We start from the raw sequence: 21,271 nt of genomic DNA, 5'->3' as shown, positions 1-21,271 counted from the left end.
TTGACACTGTAATAAGATAACAAAGAAAAATTCTGCCCCCAATCCTCGGATCACTTTGTCCGTGGACTGACAAGGCCGTAAAAGCTCAATGGCTTAACGCTGAAAGCCCCATTCGAAACAAGTTTGTAACCCGGGTCCTGAAACTCGAAAGAAACATCTTTCAAAATACTCGCAAGCACAAAAATAGACCAGCGCAAAGCCCACATCTTTCCAAAGCATTCGCGTTTACCATTCCCAAAGCCTTTCTTTGCCGCGCTCGGGAGATTATCCCACTTTTCACCCAGCATGCGCTCTGGAATGAAGGCTTCAGGGTTTTCGAAGACTGCCGGGTCGCGGTTGACAGCATGCAAGACGACGATCATGACTTGGTCGTGTGGAATCTCGTATTTGCCTCCTGCAAGGATGACAGGGCTTTTGTCTTGCTTCGGAACGGGCTCGATGTTAAATCCTGGAGCGGTGGCACATAAGCGCAATGATTCTCGTATGATGGCTTCGCAGTACTTCAATTCCTTGAGTTTGTCGAGCTGGATCTGATCCGAGTCGATGATTGAGTCGATCTCCGCGCGTGCTTTGGCCAGCTTATCGGGATTTTTCATCAGGTAGTACAGGGCGTAAGAGACGAGGTTAGAGCTAGTGGCGGCTCCAATGAACATAGTAACAACCTCATCCACAGCTTGCGTATCGGCGAGCTGCTTTCTAGTCTCTGGATCAGTACCATTTAGAATTGCATCCAGCAAATCATTGCGAGACTCTTCCGGCGTTCCCTCCCGTTTTTTGATGATTTCACTCGCGAAATCACGCATAGTCTTGATATCATTCTCAAAGCCCTTTTGATACCAAAGCCAATTGAGGAGCCTCGGGCGCGTGGGCCGTTTCATTGCTTCCATCGTAATGCGCTGCAGAGCTGGAATGATCACAGGTTCAGGGTCCCTCAGGGCCTCAACGCGCTGATTGAAGAAACATTGCATAACTGAGGCCATAAGCAGACGATCCAGGTCATCCGTAATAAGAACCGGCTGCTTGTCTGTCAACGTCCACTTGTACGTCAAGTCTGGGATAACTTTCGCCATGTCGTCGAAACAAGCATCTGTCCCAGCCTGAGTAACATGGGAACTCATGATTCTATGCGCAATTCCCCAGCTCGCCTCATTGTCGTATGCGGTGAACAGGCAGTCATTCGCGCAATGGCGCATTTCCACAATAGGGCCCGTGACGCATTTTCTGAACCGTCGCTGATCGCATATTTCCTCGAGTAGTTCCACACTGCTGATGAAGACGATTTGCTTTCCCAACACCTTGATCTTGACGATTGGGCCGTATTCCTTGGCGAGTTTGATCAGTGAGTTCCAGGTTTCATTGGGATTGACAGCGAAGAGGTTTCCCAGGATGGGAATGCCGGGCGGTTGGGGTATCGTGGAGGACATGGTCTAGTTGACAGAAACTGTGTGGAGAGAGGATAATAATAATTAGATGAAAGGCAGATGTTTAGCTGAGAGGAGAGCCTGGTGTCTTATAAGCGCCGTGCCTAGAATTTTTCTTAGCGTGGACTCGAAAGACCGAGCTTTTGGTGGCTTGCTGAAGTCGCACACGGCATTGGGTCTAGGACATAATGGACTGCAGGCGATAGGCTCTCCTCATAGGGAATGCAGATCCTCGTTCGCGCGTGATCTCATATGCAGGTGATTGAATATTAGTGCTGACACGTCACAATAATTGTAATCTGGACTGAACATCGGAGAAAGAACCTTAATAACGTGCAATATTCAGACGTGGCTTTTGTGTATTGTTCAACCGGGCACTAGCTAGACTAGTTAACAAACCGCTTAGCTTCATCGGGTACCCGCATACTATTACCGTAGTGACCACACTGCCCATGAAGTTATGAACGTGGGCTGCATAATCGTGCATCAAGACAATACAAGTGAATTTCACGGATTTTACAACTTCTGTACTGGCAAGGATTTCTTCCGGGGAACCAGTAAGGTCTACACGCTTCAAAACTCAATCAATCTTCATTCAGTATCTAGATGAGAACTGATCGTTGCGTGAAAAACCATTGATCAGTTACAATTTGGGCATGGCTCGAGTCCAAGCTGTAGCAGGCAACCAAAGACATAGTTATCTGTCCTTGTACCCGCCACTGCTCGTCCAAGCCAGCCATCACAATCTGTTCCTGCTTGCGGGATCACTTTCTCTTCCTAGCCGCAGGCTTCTTGATGGCACCCTTCGCAGAGACACGAGTGACCAGCTTCATGCCCTTGCGGCGTTGACCTTGGCGATCGTTCTTATTGATGTCCTCGCCCTCATCCTCCGAGTACTCCTCCTGCGCATGTGGCTCTTCCTGGTCGTTGGCGCCCTCGCCCCCATCCTTGTTGCCACGCTTTTTCTGAGAAGCGCGCTGGCGGGCTTCTTCTAACGCTCTTGGGTGGAAGGTTGGAAGGATCTCTATATCCGGGAAACGGACGAGGCTGTTCTTTTCGCGGTAGGCGGCATTGTGCGCGAGCTTCTTGCTATCCTTAGACAGGGTTGCGGCGCCCCTCGGTTTACCCCGTGCGGTCTTCTTAGTGTCTTCTTCTCTCTTTAGGTGGGTAAGGTACCTCCGGATTCGCTGCACGATCTGGCGAATGTCATGGAAACTTTTCTCCGTTCCAACTTCACGCTGCAGCCATTCTGGGACCGGGGCGGTGATCGCGGTTGGGTGCCGACGACCGTTGCGAAGAAGGCCAGTAGGGGTGGGCCTCTCGTCCTGGCCATCAGCGCGCAACGCCTCTCGGCGGCGAAGGCGCAGCTCAAAGAAGAGGACATTTCCCCATTCTTCCATTCTGTCCAGGGATTGCAGCAGCAACTCACACTGGTTAAAGGGCCATTGCTCGGCCCGATACCGCGCACGCTGGTAGTGCTTGCGACAATAGTACACCCAAACATAGTCTGGGAAGAGTTTGGTTGAGGCCTTATTCCGGCCGAAGAGATGGGAAACAATCTTCCGAAAATGCACTCCATCAGGGCTGGGAGACATTTTGCATGGGCGGGAGAACTCGCACAGCGGTGCAAATCCATGAGGCTCACAATCGACGTCCTTATTTTCTTCAGGACGTGGCTCTAGTGACTCGCTAGCTGTTTCAGGGAGAGAATGATCGTGGATGCAACCACTAAGACGTTCAAATTCGGCCGCATCGAAGGGGGTCGGAGATGATGTGGGCTGGCCACCACATGGGAAAGGAGGAAGTTGAGAAGCAGTCGTCGGATTCCAAGTGTCAGGGAGGTACTGACCAAAGTCAAGTGAGCTGATGGGAGGGAGTTGATATTGGAACGAGTCTTGGCATGAGTCCATTGGCCGCCAGACCCAACGTCCCGGAGGCATTACCATGTTTCCGTCGATATGATTTGGAGTGATTGGAAGATCACCCTGTGACTCTGGGGAGAGGGACTCGGATGCGCTATTTGCAATGATAGCGTGGTGATTGAAGGGGTTTTCTTGCCCTTGTCTGGTCATGGTACGGTCCATCGCCATAGGTTCATGAGGGGCATGTCTGTCGACTGACTCCGGCGTAGGGAATGCTGGTTGCTGATTCCAAGGGAAGTCCTGGCTGGAGAAATCCGAAGATCCAACTTGGGAGTCCGGGACCCCAGGCAGTTGGCCCTTCCACGGGGGTGGGGACATTGCTGTTGCGACGAAGGGTGAGATCAATAAGGTATGTGTCTCTCTGTGTGTGATTGGAGATGGAAAAAAGATGGGAGAATTGTGAGAGGGTGCTGGAGATGGGAGAAGGATGGGGAAAGAAGAGAGGGGACAAGGAAGAAATATTCGAGGTCGGGGGACAGACACGCTGCCGGAAGTTTCCTGCACCGTTTAAGCTGGCAACACCTTTTCCGAATTGGGTTTGTTTGCGTGGGTGCCTTGACGAATATTCTCGTGCCGCACGAGCATCAAAGACGGGGCTAGATACTACCTTTGAAGAACCAGCCTAGAGATACAACCTTACCAGCACGAGAATCAGAAACAGGACCGAAAACTACCGGTCTCTGTGGTGCTTCGATTCGCCCAGAACCGACTACAGATGATGCTATGATATCCGCAGGTTCCTATAGCCCAGCCCTCTACAGAGAATCCAATTGCTTCGAAAACATGCCATCGTGCCGGAAAGGATGGCAGCATGATAAAGCTTCTTCTCAAACAATGACAAGATCATATAACAAGACCTCGGGCTGCTGTTATCTGTAAGTAAATGAGCATGGCTGACAAGATCTGATTCTCATAGTTGAGCTTCGAACCTATCATCAGTTGGTCTTCAAGTCATCGAATATGCGAAAGATCTCTTCGAAAACTCCCATACAACTAATCAAATACCCCAGACGCGCAAGCTATTCCAATTTACGGCAGATTTGCAGATCGCGAAGAGAAGCCCTTTTTAAGCCTATACCCCGGTCAATTGGCTTCATTGGACTTGGAAGGAAGTCTTTGGATACTGTCTCTCTCCCTTTGTCCTGCTTACTCAAGGACTTCTCTAGCATTCTGGCTAATATAGAGAAGCTCACCATTCTACCTTAAAGCTTTGACAATTACTCGATAGGATTTATGAGGTACTATCAACGACCTCAGTCACATAGATGACACGGCTGACATTACGCAAAAAAAGCTTAGCAGTGTAGCCAAGAACGGGAGATCAGTTTCCGTTCTGTGATCTCCGCTGTAGACAGACCAATCGGAGGTCATCTTTTTCGGGGTATAGTTCTAGAAGCCGAAGAATAGAAAGAAATTGGCCACATAATCGAATTGACTTCTAGGAGAATCACGATAGTAGAATAAACGTCCACCCATCATGAAATGGGTATAGATATCAGACAATTAACGAGACACAGCAACTGTTTCGTCACGCAACCTAAGAAACTGTTGTGGCAAAGTAAGATTCGCTGGGTATGCCATGAGCTGACATGCATTCCGTGCTGTCATCATTTATCAGCATTGCAGGTTCCAATCCCCGCCAGGTTAAGAAGCTGAAGGAAATTGTGAACTTATTAGCGCTTTAGCAGTATCCACCGATAGAATTAGTCCTGCAGATATTCAGCTTGGTGACGTGAGAAAAGATGTCCAATACGAGAACGAGCTCATATTGACCATTTCCCTCTTCGGGCTATGGTAGAAGCTACGCGGATTGTCGGTTTGAACTCAACAATCATACTTCACGGCAACTCATCTCCGAGGGGCGAGATAGAATTCTTCAGCTCTGGGTGGCTTTAATTCCCGCTCGTAGTAGTATTGTCGGGTTACGGGAAATTGCGGGGGTGATGGATCGCTGCCACGCTATTCCCTGCAGGGAAATAGGCCCGTCAATTCTGACGCCGGGTTTTGCTGAGGGATCATTATAATGCCGATGAGAGGGGCCCGCTTATTGATTTACCGTATAGGATGTACCCCGAACAAACAAGATGCTAGCTGAATACTACTAGACCGGTGTGCATCGCTGATGCTGAGGTACATCGGTCCAGAGGTATAAATTGCCACAGCTTCTGCCGCCTGGAATTTTGTGAAACATCCTCTCAACAGCTCATCTTCCACACCACAGAGCTTATTGTAGATACTTTCGCCATGGTCTACACTGCATGGACTCTCCTCAGCCTCGCGGCTCTCAGCCATGCTGCAGAGAAGCGAGCCGGCTCAGCATCAGCATACAGCTCCAACTCTGCCGGGAACTACAAACTTTCTCCCATCGCAGCTCCCGTCCAGGGTAGCGGCAGCCCAGGATCAGAGTCAACTTGGAAACTCAGCATTGACGATACAAGCTCCGGTCATAAGCAGACCATTGTCGGCTTTGGCGCGGCAGTCACCGATGCGACGGTGACTTCTTTCAACACACTCTCCAGTTCCAATCTCCAGTCCCTTCTGAACAGTCTCATGACTAGCTCTGGTGCTGATTTCAGTCTGATGCGTCATACCATCGGGGCCTCGGATTTATCTGGAGATCCTGCATACACATATGATGATAATGGAGGCTCTGCGGACCCGTCTATGTCTGGCTTCAATCTTGGAGATCGGGGGACCGCGATGGCAAAGATGCTGGCCACGATGAAGTCGCTGCAGTCCAAGCTGAAGATCTTTGGATCTCCCTGGAGCGCTCCAGGCTGGATGAAGCTGAACGGCGTCATTGATGGGACTACTACCAACAACAATCTGAACGATGGGTACTTGAGCGGTGGCACCGGGAGCTCAGGATATGCCAGTGCATTCGCGAACTACTTTGTGAAATACATCCAGGCTTACGCAAATCTCGGTGCCCATATCGACGCAATCACTATTCAGAACGAGCCTCTAAATAGCCAAGGAGGTTACCCAACCATGTATGTCTTTGCAGACGAATCTGCGCAGCTCATCCAAAACTACATCGGTCCTGCTATTGCAAACGCCGGTCTGAACACGGATATCTGGGCCTACGACCATAACACCGGTAAGCCACGCACCTGCGCAAACCACGAGCTCAATCTAACATTCCAACAAAAGACGTCCCTTCCTACCCGCAAACCGTCATCAACACCGCCGGAAAATACGTCGACTCCGTCGCATGGCACTGCTACGCCTCGAATGTCGACTGGACCGTCCTAACCGACTTCCACAACACAAACCCCTCCGTGAAACAATACATGACCGAATGCTGGACACCCGCCGGAACCTGGAACCAAGCCGCCGACTTCACAATGGGACCCCTCCAGAACTGGGCCTCCGGAGTGACAGCCTGGACCCTTGGAACCGACAGTTCCGACGGTCCGCATCTTTCCAGCGGTGGTTGCGCTACGTGCCAAGGTTTGGTCACGATCAGCGGTGGCAGTTACAAGTTCAATCCGGCGTACTACATGATTGCGCAGTTTAGCAAGTTTATGCCGCCTCGTGCCATTGTGTTGAGTGGGAGTGGTAGTTATACTTACTCTAATGGTGGTGGTGTGCAGTCTGTTGCGTCGCTGAATCCTGATGGGACCCGGTCCGTGGTTATTGAGAATACTTTTAGTAACGATGTTTATGTGACGGTGTCGACGCAGAGTGGGCAGGAGTGGAGCGGGAATATTCCTAGTGAGTCTGTTACTACTTGGGTGCTTCCTGCGGTGTGATTGTCAGATAGGATATGTTATACGATCGATTGGTTAGATCAGCGTCTTTTGTTGGCCTTGATGTACCGAGCTACTACTAGGGGAATGAGGAGAGAACATCGCCCACCGAAATAAAATTGAATTTTGATTTCAATACAAGGACTCGCTCAGTGGAATCATGATATTTCTTGTTCTACCGTATGCTGATTGAGAATGAAGGTTCAATCAAGAGAAGGGTGTTTCTCTTCAAGTTGTACCGGACATTTAGGGCTAGGGTGTCACGTGAACATGATTCCTGTAAACGAAGATATGCAGTTTAAAGTTTCACTATGGACACAGACTACAGACTACATCGGAGAAATTGATCTTAATGCAGTGATGATATTGTGTTTTTTAATCTATCATGTAAAGGTCATTATCGTGGAACAGAGTCCAACTCCATATGTACAGAATCACACAGACGACAGGAATATGTGCGGGGGAGTTGGAAGGGAACAAGAGAAGTAGATCTCAACGTTCCCTATTTTTTATCATGGGGGGAAGAATCATGGTGTATGGGAAAGGGAAATGTCGCTAAAATAACAATCAAAGGTGGGGGGAAAGGTATCATCCAGAGAACGCCAATGAGGGTATGCAAGAACGAAGTGGGAAACGAGGCGAGGGAAGCAAATCAATCACTGGGCAGCAGAGGCAAGTGATGACTGCAGTGCCTGAGTCAAGGCCTCTTCCTGACGCTTGCGTTCCATCTCCATCAGATACTGGGCGTACTTGGAGCGGGGATTGTGAATACCGCACTCGGTCTTCTGCTGGCCCTTCCAGCGACCGGAACGCTCGTCCTCGTTGTCAGCAACAGGCTGGGTCGAGTGCCAGTCACCAACGCTCTTGTAGCCACGGTCGAGGAGCTCGTTATAGGGGACGTTGTGCTCCTTGACGTAGGCCTTGACTTGGTCGAAGGACCAGTTGGCCATGGGGTTGATCTTGATGAGGCCAGCTTCGTCGACCTCGATGACGTCGAGGTCACCACGCTTGCCACCTTGGCTGCGGCGACGGCCAGTGAGAACGGCGTGGACATTCATCTCGCGGTAGGCACGCTGAGCAGGCTCGACCTTGGCAACCCAGTCGTAGAGCTGGTCATCCATCTCCCAGAGACGGGAGCCATACTTGGATTCGAACTCAGCGGCAGTGTCAGCACCGAGTGGCTTGTACACATGCACGTTGTTGAGAGGGTAACGTCTGCGGACCTTGTCCACGAGAGCCAAAGTCTCGGGGAAGTGGTGCAGTGTGTCGAGGAAGATCAGATCAACCATCTGGGGGCGGGGGACCTCCAACTTGGACAGCATATCCAGGGTGACGAGACCAGTGAGGCCAAAGGCCGTGGTCTGGAAGAGGTGAGGAAGTGATGTGATGCACCATCTCAGGATATCTATATATAGGGGGTCTCGAGTCAGACCCTGATCTTCCGGCAAAAGCGGGGTTCCAGGTTGGAAGAAAAAGCAATGTTAAACATACCTTGTGGCTCAAGGAATTGCAGTTGACGGTTGAGGAACTGGAGGTGAGGCTTGGTGAAGACAATCTCTGGGACATAGTCATCACTGGAGCCACCACCGCTCACATAACCAGACTCAGTCATGGCATCTCTGGAGTCGATGCCATTCTCCAGGTCCGAGGGATAGTCCTTGCCGGGCATTGTGTGTGTGTGTGAAGGTGTGAAGGTTGGGGAGGATATGATATGCAGGAATGCAAAGCAAGACTCAAATCACAGGACTTTTTACACCAGACGGTGGCGTTTGGGGGCAAATAAAGAAGCGTGGAGGGGGAGAATGGAGTGAACGATTGCAGGAATATAAAAGAAGAGCAAGTGGATAATTGAGCACGACATCATCTCGGACAGACATTTGAGCGCCTGGCATTTCTCATCCGGCTGCAGTGCCGTCAAATTCTGCCATGGCTGCAGAGACGCAATCACGCAATTTTTCTGACCGCCTTTGAGCACGCAATTGATGCGCAGTTGGTTCGTGTGGGCCACCGAACCAGCCAATTTGGGTGTTCGCATTATGGCTCGCAGGCGATTCTCGGAGCTTCGACTAGCTATGAATAGCATAGCGTCCAGATCCTTCAAAAGATGCCCTGCAGGCTGATAAATCCATTGGACTAAGGAAAGAAAGGGCGTGCGCTCATACGAGCATTCATGGAGATCTCCGCGGCTGACCAATGCATTTTTCCAATGCAGGATCGTAATTTGCTCTCTAATCAATGATATTAGCCATATTCCAGAAGATCGATGGAAGTACTAGAGGTTACCCGATCCATAAACCAGCTTTCTCGTAGGTTGATGTGCGTCATCATGAATAAAGCTCGGGCGTGGAGCTTCAAAATGTCGTTGCCCTCGGGCTTTCCAAGTTGCCATACCTGAATAATCATCCTATGCCCCGCGACGATTATGCAGCCAATCATGTGACTTTCTGAACAGCTGCAATCATGGTAGAGTCATGTGACTTTGGCGGCAGTCCAGCCCCACGTGCCATCACCAGCCATTTTTTGTGAACGGTGAGGTGTTCAAGTGTTGTACAGTGCAGAGATCGAGGAGAATCACCTCAGGGGCCCTTGTGTTTCTTCTTGTAAACTTTCCATCATGGTCGTCTCAACCCATACTCGCCAGCGACCTTCGCTTGGCCAGATGCGAAGCAATTCCTTCCTGCAGGACCATCAGCAGTATAAGCCTCCAATTAACCAGACAATTGGAGAGGTCCTTAGCGCACAACTGGGCGAGGTCACATTCAGCAACCCGATCAAGCCCGACCCAGAGCGTGTCACAGATAGCGGCATCATTCACAGCATCTTCAACCACCAGGCCAACACCCTTCCGCAGGGTACCCCGCGCATTGTCGCGACCATCTTCTACAAGTCCGCCAATCCCATCCACCCCCACTACCACCCCGATGCCTCGCCCGCTTTGCATCCAGGCGATAAGCTGCCCTCGCCGCACATCCCAGCGGGATCAGCTCCGACAGTTGATATTGAGAAGATTCCTCGTGAACCGCCTGCGCCAGAGCCTGAACCGCTTGACCACTTGTACGGGCCATATGTCTCGCAGCTGTGCTTGACCAACTTCCTCCAGGTTCTCGAGTCCCTGCCCACTCCTTATCAGCGCACAAATACCTCGCACCGCTGCCTGGATCGGGAGGAACATCCCCGTGTCGTGGAAGTCACTTTCTCCCCGCCGCCGGACCCGGCGTACCTCTCGTTCAGCGATCTGCGCAAGCATGAGAGCATTTGGCGCTTTGAGCGCGAGTGGAATGTCGAGGTGGTTCTGCAGCAGGAGAGTGTTTTCCGCCGGCATAAGCGGCTAGCAGTGTTTGACATGGACAGTACTCTGATTGAGAACGAGGTCATTGATGAGATTGCCAAGTTCATAGGCGTAGAGAAGCAGGTTTCGGTAGGTTTCACTGGAAATCAGCTAATAGGGTCGTACTGACGGTAGTACTCTAGGAAATCACTGAACGCGCTATGAATGGCGAACTGGACTTCTCGGCCTCTCTCAAGGAGCGCGTCGGTCTGCTGAAGGGTGTCCCAGCGGATGTGTTTGACAAACTCAAGTCTGTAATCACCATTGCCAAGGGTGCCCGTGAGCTTTGCCGTGCTCTGAAGGCTTTGGGCTTCAAGATGGCCGTGCTGAGCGGCGGCTTCCAGCCTCTTGCTGAGTGGCTCGCTGGTCAGCTGGGCCTGGACTATGCAGTTGCAAACCACGTAAGCCGCCCAATTACCTACCTTTCCAATCCATGGCCCATTCTAACCCTATTCCCAGCTCGAAATCGACCCAGTAACCCAAACTCTCACCGGCAAGCTAGTCGAATCCAAGCCCATCATCGATGCCGCCCAAAAGCGCACCCTCCTCAAATCCATCGCCGCCGAAAACAACATCCCCCTCTCCCAGACCATGTCCGTCGGCGACGGAGCCAACGATCTCCTCATGCTTCACGCAGCAGGCCTCGGTGTCGCCTGGCGCGCCAAGACCAAGGTCCAGCTCGAAGCCCCCACCCGCGTGAACGGCGAGAGCCTCACCGATATACTCTACCTGCTGGGCCTGGGCAACGAGGACATTCTCGAGCTGGGCAAAAGCGCGGAATAAATTCATTCTGTGAATAGCTTTTCAGCAGCAGTATCTTACGTGAGAGGGAGTTTTTGATTTCTCCCTCTCTCTCTCTCTCTCTCTCTCTCTCTCTCTGCCAATCAACACAAACGAAATACCCATTACATAACGGCCTATCTGAGTGGGCCTTTGATATCCACTTCTACGGAGCTTGGGGCAGCTTGAAAACGCGCTAGTCTTGCGGAAACAATTTTGACTTGCATTTCTTTCTGATATACGAATAACCTGGATTCACTTTTTTACTACGAAGGAGAAGGGGCTTTGGAGTTAGTGTGACGATGCATTGATGCGTTTATAGTCTGCTTTGGGGATGAGAAAATCAGGTAGTGGCGGAGGCGTACAGCCCAGCAGCGCGCATAGATCACGACCGACACGTAGTTAAGAAATGATATGAATTGAACAGAAGACCCGATGACTTTGTTTTAGTATGGTATATGGCATATAGACAGTTCGTTTCAAAGGTAATAAGCTAGCCAAGCAGTCTAGGGAGTCAAAGCAGCATGAATGTACAATATGGAAAACCACTGATGGTGATACAAAAGAACAGGGCCATTTAAAACGTTGAAATGTTGAATCAGACAGATGTAAACCCCAGACCCCAACCAAACCAATGCAAGATCAACGCCGAACGAAGGAATAGTGTATAAACTATCCACAAAGAAATGGTGCCAAGGTTGAAGTAAATGACATGCCACATATTATAGATTTTCTTCTTTTCCAGGTCAAGGCAAAAATGATTGTTTACCTGGCAACCTCATCCGCTGCAGCGACGGTCTGACCAACGGTAGCCTCCGCGGCACCAGCTCCAGAACGCCGCTTCTTCAGAACATTCTCAATGAACGCCTCACCGGCCTTGTAACTGCTGCGGACCAGGGGACCGGAGGCACAGTACAAGAAGCCCATTTCAAGAGCACGCTTGCGCCAGAATTCGAAGCGGTCGGGCGTAACGTACTCATGGACAGCCATGTGGCGCTTGCTAGGGCGCATGTACTGGCCGAAAGTAACAACGTCGACATTAACCGAGCGAAGCTGACGAAGGGCATCCTCTAGCTGCTCGTCAGTCTCGCCGAAGCCGAGCATGAGGGAAGTCTTGGTGATAAGGTCGGGGCGAGCCTTCTTGGCAGCATCGAGAACGCGGAGCGACTGCTGGAAAGTAGCGCGACGATCACGGACATGTGGCGTAAGAGCCTCAACGGTCTCGACGTTGTGAGCATAGACATCCAGGCCAGACTTGGCCACCAATGCGACCATATCCAAGTTACCCCAGTAATCACCCGTCAAGCACTCGACCAGAATGTTGGGCGCCTTCTGCTTGATCTTGATAACCGTCTCGGCGAAATGGCGCGCTCCACCGTCTGCCAGGTCATCTCGGTCCACGCTCGTCAACACAACATATCCAAGTCCCCAGCGCGAGATTGCCTCCGCAGTATTCTCAGGCTCATGCGGGTCCAGCGGAGCCGGAGCCCGATTAGTCTTAACACTACAGAAGCGGCAACCACGCGTGCAAGTGTCACCCATGAGCATGATCGTAGCCGTCGCAGCAGATTTATCACTACCGCCCCAGCAGTCGGAGATATTAGGACAACGAGCCTCCTCACAAACAGTGTGCAGGTTCAATCCACGCAGATCCTTCTTCAATCGCTGGTAATTCTTCGAGTCCGGGATAGGCGTCTTCAGCCACGAGGGCAAACGGGTCATTTCCTTCTTGCGGCCGGCCGGTCCGACCATGGCGGTCTTGAGAGCATATGCCTCGGAAGCGTCGAGAGGCTCGTCTTTGTCTCCGGAGACGAAATCGGAGAACGAAGGACCAGCATTCAGCTTGTCCTTGAAGGTTGTCGTGCGCCGCCGGGTAGTTCCCTCGGGTGTGTTGGTGGCGGAAGAAGCATCCGTTGTAGCGTAGGTGCGATAGGCGTTAGGGAGGACCGACGAGGGGGGTGAAATTTTCGCTCGCACAGACGACAAGTGCCTTAGGCTCCGTGTTGATACTGCCATTGTGAAGGTGTGTGTATGTATAGGGTGTGTTAAGACCGAGAGATCGAAAAACAGACCGTCCGCGAAAGAAAGATAGCGGCCGGGCAGTCGAATCCCGCGGGAAACCGTTATGACTAAGATTCGCCGGCCGGGATATTATTATTCCACCCGATTTCGGTGAGATGAGCCGAGCCCGAGATTAAGGTTGATAAAGTTGACCTATCTACTCCGTACATCCGGAGCCTTTACTTGGACTTCCCTCGGAGTACCGTATACTGTAGTGAAAATTGAAAGCCATTATGATTATGCTTTACTGTGCTTCTACCAAGCTAATTGTACAGTTCCCACGAACCACAAGAAGCAATACTTCCGAATGAGCGAATCGCAATGCAAGGGTATGAAGGTAAACGACAAAAACGCACGACGGCGATAACAAGATAGGAAATGTTCGAGTCAATCGAAAGCTGGGAATAATTGCTGAGAGGTGGAAATGAGGTGATGGTCATCGGTGGATGAAGGTAAAAAAGAAAATTATCAATGAAAGAGGTATAACCATCAAAGGGGAGACGGTTCTGATGTGATAGGAGAGAAGGATCGAGGCAAGAAGAACTCAGATGAGAACAAAATGTTTAATGAGGGGCGTTGGTTTCGAGGACTTGAGCCAGAACTTCGATGGCTGCTTTGAGAGTAGTGTCTGATCGGCCACAAATGGCAAAGAGAAGGTTGTCGATGATTCGTTCGACATCCAGGCGCAGCTCGGAGGTGTGTGAATCCAGCATACGATCTTTGATACGACCGGGTGATGCAGTTGGGAGTTGAATTCCTAATGTACTGTATGCTTTGGCTGGGACAGCGTCCACGGCATACACGTCATTTCGGGATGATAGGGAAGGCCTGCGGCGCTGCAGTTTGGATAGAGAAAGAAGGTAATTGCGGGCAATGAGTGCGGCGCAGAGGCAGTCGAGTAGATTCTCTGCGACTGTGGGGAAAATGGTTCGGAAAGGTCGTAAGAGAGCTTTCTCGTCGTTCTTCCGTAAAAAGACGATGACGGGGGATGTAAGTCGAAGCATGTGGCGAGGGAAGTCTTTGACGGAGTGATCAAGCTCGCCCAGGGTCCACTCATGATCATCCAGAGTCCACTGGTGGTCCCATGATGGTTGCTTGTCACGTTTCTCTTCTTCTGAAGTGTGAGATGTTCGACCGGGGGAGTGGCTGGATGGGGATGGGGATGCGTTGGGACTGACACTGCCTGATCGGATCTCAGGTTGCGGGGATATCTCACGCTCTCCAAGTGTTGATTCAGGCCTCTCTCCGATAACTGTACTCGTGAAACTGTCTGATGTCAATGATCCGGGATCGGAGTAGGTATCATCATCCTTGCTATCCTGATAGCTATCCATGGAGTAGCCGGACTCGCGTGTGCCATAGCCACTGTCAGACATGTCCATCGGCGTGTCCAGCGGTGTATCAGGACTGAATGCGGAGACTTCCTCCTGGCGTTGGTCAGGCGTCATTGGAACGCACACAGTCTGACGAACTATAGGCGGGGGAGGAGGTGGCCCCATGGGACCCATGGATGGTGATGATTGCCGTGCAATATCCACAAGCCTTGGCTTGCTAGCAACGGCAAATCGCTGTCATACGGTCAGTATGCAATGCAAAGACACATTGGTGTGGAGTAGATTCAAAACTCACCACAGGCTCGTCCAAGGTTCGAGCACCAGGAATGATATCCAATTTCGGCATCGGTGGATCTTGTTCGATAATCTGGAATTTCCGTCGATTGAATTCTTTGGGGTTGTCGTCTTTATCTAGCGGATCTAGTGGCACACCTTGCAACCATGTCTCACAATACGAGAAGTTGCTCGGGATCCAACTGGCTTCACTCGAGACAGTCGTTGCCCTTGGCCGTTGCGGTCTCGGGGAGGTAGTAGGCATGGAAGCCGTTGCACTGTGTAGTGAGGCAGGTGATTTAACGGGCGTTGGTTCCTCCTTATCAGGCTTTTTCGCGGTTGGCGATGCGGCAAGTGTCTCTTCGCATTGTCGAATCAGGTTTGAGTGTGCCTCGTGGACATTTGTCACATCTGTTCGCCGCTTTTCGGGCGATTTCACTTGCCAGTCCGAAGGACGGTAGGCTTGATAAGGAGATGTCTCTTCAGTAATTGTTTCCTCTGTGGGGTCCGGAGGCAAGTCCACATGATCTGTGCTGTTGGTCACTTCTGATATGATCTCAGTGCTCTCCACGTTTTCCTGTTCGGCGAACTTTTCCTCGCTTTTACACTCAAAGTATGATGCCTCGGGCCCAGTGCTTGCCGGCCTGGATTCGGAAATTGGAGGACTGGGAAGCAGCCCAAATGCAGCCATGCTTGCTGATGTTAGGTTCTGGTCTGATCGCCACGTTCTCAGTGCACGGCCGGCCCGTGGTTTGGAAGACTGAGCGTTGTGTCTTGTAAGAGATGGTGGTGCACCGTCGCATGATATAGAGACAGGCGATGAGGCTGATACTGGGGATGTCGGTAACATCAACTGGAAAGGCTCCTTCATTCTTCGGACTGATCGAAAGGGCGAGATGCAGGATGATCCACGGTCCACTGTTCGACGTGGTGGAGGCATCGAATGGTCATGAAATTCGGCCCGGGGCAACGTGGGAGCCGGAACGAATGACAATGATGTCGGATAATGCCTACTTGTTCTGCGACGAGGTTGATATGTGGGCGACCATCGGCGTGGCGACGGGATGGGCTCCGCAATGGCATCCCGAATAGTCATTGCGTCGTGGCTGAGCGAAGACGAGGTGGATGGTTTGTTCCTGATATGAGTTTGGATTCGGGCTGGAAAACATGCACTATTAGGCATTTTCGAAGGACCGCAGTCCATGGCGGCCATGGCGCCGGTTCCTTGATGAGGCGAAGGCAAGCCCTAGTTCCTAATTGAATTTGAATTGCCAGTCCCAAAAAGCAAAACGGTGGTTGCACAAGAGTGACCCAGATGAGATCGTGATACTGCAACAATCAGGGCCGTCGTATGTTGTAAAGAATATAGGATCAAAACAAAAGCAAATGCTAAACCTCTGCCTATGCAGGGGCTCGATATGTCCTTATACAACCAGAGTGGCGCTAAGGCACGAAGGAAACAAGTCTCCCGGTGGATAGAAGGGTCACCAGGGCATTGAAACTGTGCACATCCCCCTTGACAGGACTAGAACATCGCACTCCTGTCATGAAGAATCCCGGGCACATTAAGCAGCGTCCAGAGTGGACAGTGCAGCGTTGCCCCCCTTCTTCTAGGAAACGGTTTCCCCCTCTCCCCTCTGGCACGAATCTCAGCTCACACCAGGCACGGGCCATAGCAATAATAGTGAGAATGAGCTCACGTCGTCCTTGCATTCCCGGCAGAGGTGAGATCTAAGGCGGCGAGGCTCCATGATTGGCTCCAGATCTAGTATCCATGGAAGCCAAGGGTCTGCAGGAGCCCGTCAACGTGGAAAAGAACCTCGCTCGTCGCTTACTACCGTCATAGTTGGGTGGTCGAGTGGAGTCCAGGAATGAGACAATTGGGATGGAGATTGGGGAGAGAGGGGGGAGAGAGCGACCGTGACGAATCAGCGCCCTTGAGAAGGGCAATAGGATCGACCACAGGGTGTTGGTGAGCGGGCCCCCATTGGATGTATTGCATGTTGTGTCTCGTCGCAACAAGAGAAGGGGGATGCCCCTTGCATCGGAGCTTCTCATGCCTGGGCGCAGTCTGAAACTTGAATATAAAATGCTTCGCCATGGCGAGAATTCTTTGCAGAGTAGGCTCGGCCCAGTAAGACGCTCTTGTCCAACAATTTGCATCATTCAGTCCACACCTCATGAGCTGGGTTTTGCATCATCGAGGTGCCTGGTGTAAGCCATCAAATTCTCTGATCGTAGATTTCATTTCAGTAGATTGTCATACTTCCCTAGTCTAACCCTAATTTCCACTTTCCATGGTGTAGCTCCCTTCAATCAGTGACATGTCCAACACGGCATCCCAAAATGATAGACGCGACATCCACCTCTCGCTATGTAAGATTAAGAAATTAAAGTATCTGCTGCTTCTCAGATCGCGTTGCGACTAAAGTTTCGTACTGATCACATCGCGGAGAGTAACTTAGTAATGGGTGGCATTTCCTGGTGGGCACAGTGCAAACAGGACAAACAGTCCCTTATCAATCGGATTTATCGCAGAAGAAAAAAAACTGGACGCGGCTGGGGAGAATGAAGAACAGACAGCTCTCTACTCAATCCCCATTGCATGCACTGCGCCCCATTCTCCATGCTGTCCGAATCCTTCGTCGCGTCGACGTTGTCATCTGCAAAATCTCCGACCGCCACACTGCGTGATGTCGGCATTTGCTTGCAGGAATTCCAGCCTTCCCCTCAGCTGCGATCGACTTTCAAGAAGAGCTCCACCACCACCAATTGCCTCGCTGTAACTCCGTCGCATATCTTCTCCGCCCAAGCTGACAAGGCCGTGGTCCATGTATACAGTCGGGAAAAGGGGAACCAAGAGGCATTAGTGCCATTTCCGGAGCGAATCCGCAGCATTGCAGTTGCTAGTGCAAAGTATGGAGATGTCCTGGTGCTGGGAACAGAGGGCGGCCGATTGATCCTATGGGAGGTACGACAATGGATCCATGTTTCTGGTTTTAGATTAGGTGAATGATCTATCATAGTACGGCCAGCTAACATGCACACTGGAGTTTAGACATGTACCGGACGTCAAGTGGCTACCACAGCTTCTCATCTCCAGCCCGTCACCTCGATCGTCGTCGACCCCACCTCCAATTTCATTCTCTCCGGCTCTGATGACGCCAGCATACACGTCTGGTCCATTCCCAACATTCTCTCTTTCTCCAAGCCCACCCTAGGCCGGGATCGCCAGCCTCAGAACACACCTATCCGCACCTTCTCTAACCACCGCGCTGCCATCACTTCGCTCGCCGTTGGACACAGCGCTGGCCGTAACAATATCGCGGTGTCGACTGCAAAGGACAACACTGCTATTGCATGGGACTATCAGACTGGACGAGTCCTCCGAACATACCTCCTTCCGTTCTCCGCGACATGCGTGGCTTTGGATCCCGTCGATCGGGCCTTTTACGTGGGCTACGAGGACGGCAGCGCACAATCGGTAGACTTCTACCGCAGCAACTCGACACAGCATCCTCTCCATGAACCGTCTCTACAGTCCACACCCGCTCAGGTGTCCACCGAAGACAGATGGCTCCCTCCCGCCGCCGACTCGGGTGCCGCCAAGGCCATCGCCCTCTCATACGACGGAACCACGTTATTGTCTGCCCACGAGAGTGGTAAAGTGTTGTCATGGAATATCGCGCGTCGGAAATTCACCGCCTCCATCGCCGATTACACTCATCCCGTCACAAACTTGGTCATGTTGCCGCCAAGCGGCCTGTCATCCCCATCGCAGGACCTCAAGCGCACGATACATACAATCGTGAAACCACGCCATGACAGTGCCTTTGCCGATCCAGCGCATGCCCCAGGCGCCGTCCCAGCCGAATATGCATTCAACACACATGTCCTCGCATCATCACAAACGAAATCCCGCAAGCCTTCTCAATTCTCCCAAGCTCTTACCCATGCATACTTCCCCGATTCTGTGATCGAGGAAGGCCTTGCCGAACTATCTGCATTGCGCCAACCAGGTGGAAGTGATATCATCCGCGTTGCGTCCACAGCTGCCACCCCCACGACCACGCAGAACGACACCCAAGTCGCAGACCTCGAAGCCGAAATTGCCATGCTCAAGAAGAAGGTCGCGGTGAATGATACCGCGCGCCATGCAAACGCCAGCGAGGTCACGAAATTGCGCGTGGATCTTGCCCAGATGCAGGATTACATCAATGAGATGCATGAGAAGCAGGAGGCAGCTCATCAGGATAAGGTCCAGCGTCAGGCCAGGAAGGAGGAGCGCGAAACCAAGCGTCGTGAAGCTTGGCTCGCTGCGGAGAAGAAGGGTCGCAATGGTGATGCTGTGATGAAAAAGATGGAGATTGACGATGGTATGTTCACTAGTGAGTCGGATGACCAGAGTGATGAGTGAGGGATGTCAATCAGAAAAGCGGGTGGCATTCAAAAAGCTTCAGCATTCAATCTCGGGGTTCTATGTTTGATAGAACTGGGGGCATGGCGTTTTGGTAAAATTCTACATAGTATGAGGCTATCATGGGATAATAGCAATGAACAAAAAATCAAGCATATCTGGAATAAATACTTCCGTCCCGTTTAGATGTTTTATGGTTGTGGTGCTTAAATTGTAGAATATCATACCTTAAGTTAGTTGGGGGTGGATGACTTTCTACCTTGGTGGACAGTCATTTATTCCGGCGGATAGGTAGCACCAACTACCGGACACCTACCTCACGTAGTAGATGCTGGAGTATTTCAGTTCAGGTGCCCTATGCTTCACTAAACAAGATAATATGGAGGTTAACTATGAGATCATGCTCTTTGTATTCAAAACTAGAGCGGAAGCAACCCGTAGTATACACGTCGGGCTCGGTATGACGCAACTATTTTGTAACATGCAATCGAGTGCCTGAGGCATTCAGTGCGCTACACTCATTGATACGATACAGAGGAAAGCATTGCCCATGGTCTACTTTAATGGTAATCTTCTTTCCTACTTTATTATCAAAATCTCACACGTTTCTGGAGGCTAACCTTAAGTGACGTTAGGTTATGTCTCATCATCCTCGCTTGGGCGTCCACCATTAACCAGTCCTGTAGTTCCATGGGAACAAGATGAATTGTTACACGTTTATTCCCCTTTAAATTCGATTAGCAAATGAATGCCCTCTATGATTGGCCTCAATCTCCACGTTCCAGGAGCGCTTGATGTTATCTAAACATTCGCCATAACCGAGTCGGGTCCGATGCAAAGACCGAGCACAATGGATCTTGATTCGATGTCATTTCAAGAACAGACCCATGTCATTGGCTCCTTCCTTTTGACTGGTTCATTGCCCTGGTTCTTCCCCAGAATTCAGAATTCACCTTTGCCCCGGCCACTTGAGTCGCTTGCCGCTTTAGGGTATGATGTCAAGTTTGCCTCTATTTAGGGGATATCGCCACGAAAGGAATCATATATAAATGAGATTACTCGACTTCAATAAACACTTGCTAGATAGCACGACTTATGACCGAGTGCATAATATCGCAGCACATCGCATCTTGAACCAATATATCCAACCAAGCCATCACTGGCCAAAACTAATACCCTCAACCCTCTCACATCCACCAAAATGTCCGACTCCTACACCAGTTCCTCCTACTACTACAGCTCCACCAGCAAAGGCGACAGCGGCACCTCAACCACAACCGGCCACCGATACACAACAACCTCCCTAACCGAAGCCGACGGCACAACCATCGTCCGCACAGCGAGACAAGACCTCGGCCAACCGCTCATAATCGAAGAACACCGCTACGACAGCACAGGCCAAGAACAACTCGCCCTCCCCGGACCCAGCGGATCTTCCGCCGGCGGTGTCCGACGCATAACAGACCTCGACGAAGAAGGGTCGTCCGAATTATCAGCCTTTGACGCGGAGGCTTCGTTTAGCAGTGGCGCCACGCCGCAGTTTGATGGCGCGGCCGTGCCGTTTGGAACGAGGGTTGTGGATGTAGATACGGGTGCTTATGATGAGCATATGCATTATTTTGGGGATAAGTCGATGAGACATCATCGGGAGTTGAGGGATGCGAGTGGGAGGAAGTTTACGAGGGATGTGGATTTTGATCCGTCAGGGAGGAGTGGGACGGCGCATGAGAGGAGGAGGTTTGAGAATCCGGAGACGGGGACGGAGGTGGAGAAGGATGATGATGTTGAGGTTTCGGAGGTGATTTAGGTGTTTTGTTTGGATTGTATGTGGTGGTGGTGGAAAATGTAAATTGCATTCGCTGTATATAAGGTATGTAAAAATTGATATGGGGTGATGAGATATGCGAGACTCCCCTGTTGTCTGTGTAGGTAAATTTCCAAGTGAAGTATATACTTCCTAAGAAAAGAGTTCCAGTAGCCTGA

At 51.1% G+C, this 21,271-nt stretch overlaps 9 protein-coding genes across 9 annotated transcripts; 4 read left to right on the top strand and 5 right to left on the bottom strand.

Annotated features, from left to right (window-relative positions):
* Positions 1-50: 50 nt before the first annotated feature.
* On the bottom strand, positions 51-1,424 carry N7473_009605 (uncharacterized protein; the record flags this gene model as incomplete). Its single annotated transcript, XM_057155544.1, has 1 exon — positions 51-1,424. One exon carries the CDS (start codon positions 1,422-1,424, stop codon positions 51-53), a length of 1,374 nt encoding a protein of 457 aa, XP_057006674.1.
* Positions 1,425-2,185: 761 nt separating this feature from the next.
* On the bottom strand, positions 2,186-3,661 carry N7473_009604 (putative pathogenicity factor; the record flags this gene model as incomplete). The annotated part of the gene is made up of 1 exon (XM_057155543.1): positions 2,186-3,661. The coding sequence occupies one exon, from the start codon at positions 3,659-3,661 to the stop codon at positions 2,186-2,188; it is 1,476 nt and encodes a 491-aa protein (XP_057006673.1).
* A 1,926-nt stretch (positions 3,662-5,587) lies between these two features.
* On the top strand, positions 5,588-7,098 carry N7473_009603 (glycoside hydrolase family 30 protein; the record flags this gene model as incomplete). The annotated part of the gene is made up of 2 exons (XM_057155542.1): positions 5,588-6,443; positions 6,497-7,098. 2 exons carry the CDS (start codon positions 5,588-5,590, stop codon positions 7,096-7,098), a joined length of 1,458 nt encoding a protein of 485 aa, XP_057006672.1.
* Positions 7,099-7,751: 653 nt separating this feature from the next.
* On the bottom strand, positions 7,752-8,764 carry met16 (phosphoadenylyl-sulfate reductase (thioredoxin); the record flags this gene model as incomplete). The annotated part of the gene is made up of 2 exons (XM_057155541.1): positions 7,752-8,500; positions 8,587-8,764. The coding sequence occupies 2 exons, from the start codon at positions 8,762-8,764 to the stop codon at positions 7,752-7,754; spliced, it is 927 nt and encodes a 308-aa protein (XP_057006671.1).
* A 945-nt stretch (positions 8,765-9,709) lies between these two features.
* On the top strand, positions 9,710-11,206 carry N7473_009601 (phosphoserine phosphatase SerB; the record flags this gene model as incomplete). Its single annotated transcript, XM_057155540.1, has 3 exons — positions 9,710-10,513; positions 10,567-10,824; positions 10,883-11,206. 3 exons carry the CDS (start codon positions 9,710-9,712, stop codon positions 11,204-11,206), a joined length of 1,386 nt encoding a protein of 461 aa, XP_057006670.1.
* A 762-nt stretch (positions 11,207-11,968) lies between these two features.
* N7473_009600 (lipoate synthase) lies at positions 11,969-13,219 on the bottom strand (the record flags this gene model as incomplete). The annotated part of the gene is made up of 1 exon (XM_057155539.1): positions 11,969-13,219. The coding sequence occupies one exon, from the start codon at positions 13,217-13,219 to the stop codon at positions 11,969-11,971; it is 1,251 nt and encodes a 416-aa protein (XP_057006669.1).
* Positions 13,220-13,827: 608 nt separating this feature from the next.
* On the bottom strand, positions 13,828-15,562 carry N7473_009599 (uncharacterized protein; the record flags this gene model as incomplete). The annotated part of the gene is made up of 2 exons (XM_057155538.1): positions 13,828-14,832; positions 14,894-15,562. 2 exons carry the CDS (start codon positions 15,560-15,562, stop codon positions 13,828-13,830), a joined length of 1,674 nt encoding a protein of 557 aa, XP_057006668.1.
* Positions 15,563-17,443: 1,881 nt separating this feature from the next.
* Positions 17,444-19,288, top strand: N7473_009598 (putative ribosomal assembly complex component Ipi3; the record flags this gene model as incomplete). The annotated part of the gene is made up of 2 exons (XM_057155537.1): positions 17,444-17,842; positions 17,930-19,288. The coding sequence occupies exons 1-2, from the start codon at positions 17,477-17,479 to the stop codon at positions 19,286-19,288; spliced, it is 1,725 nt and encodes a 574-aa protein (XP_057006667.1). The 5' UTR covers positions 17,444-17,476.
* A 1,201-nt stretch (positions 19,289-20,489) lies between these two features.
* N7473_009597 (uncharacterized protein) lies at positions 20,490-21,095 on the top strand (the record flags this gene model as incomplete). Its single annotated transcript, XM_057155536.1, has 1 exon — positions 20,490-21,095. The coding sequence occupies one exon, from the start codon at positions 20,490-20,492 to the stop codon at positions 21,093-21,095; it is 606 nt and encodes a 201-aa protein (XP_057006666.1).
* Positions 21,096-21,271: the final 176 nt, after the last annotated feature.

The sequence above is a fragment of the Penicillium subrubescens genome (genome assembly GCF_028828155.1).
Source record: "Penicillium subrubescens strain IBT 31985 chromosome Unknown utg000006l_segment0_segment0, whole genome shotgun sequence".
Classification (NCBI taxonomy): Eukaryota; Fungi; Ascomycota; class Eurotiomycetes; order Eurotiales; family Aspergillaceae; genus Penicillium; species Penicillium subrubescens.
Note: the sequence above shows the minus strand (reverse complement) of the source record. Positions and strands in the feature narration are given on the sequence as shown.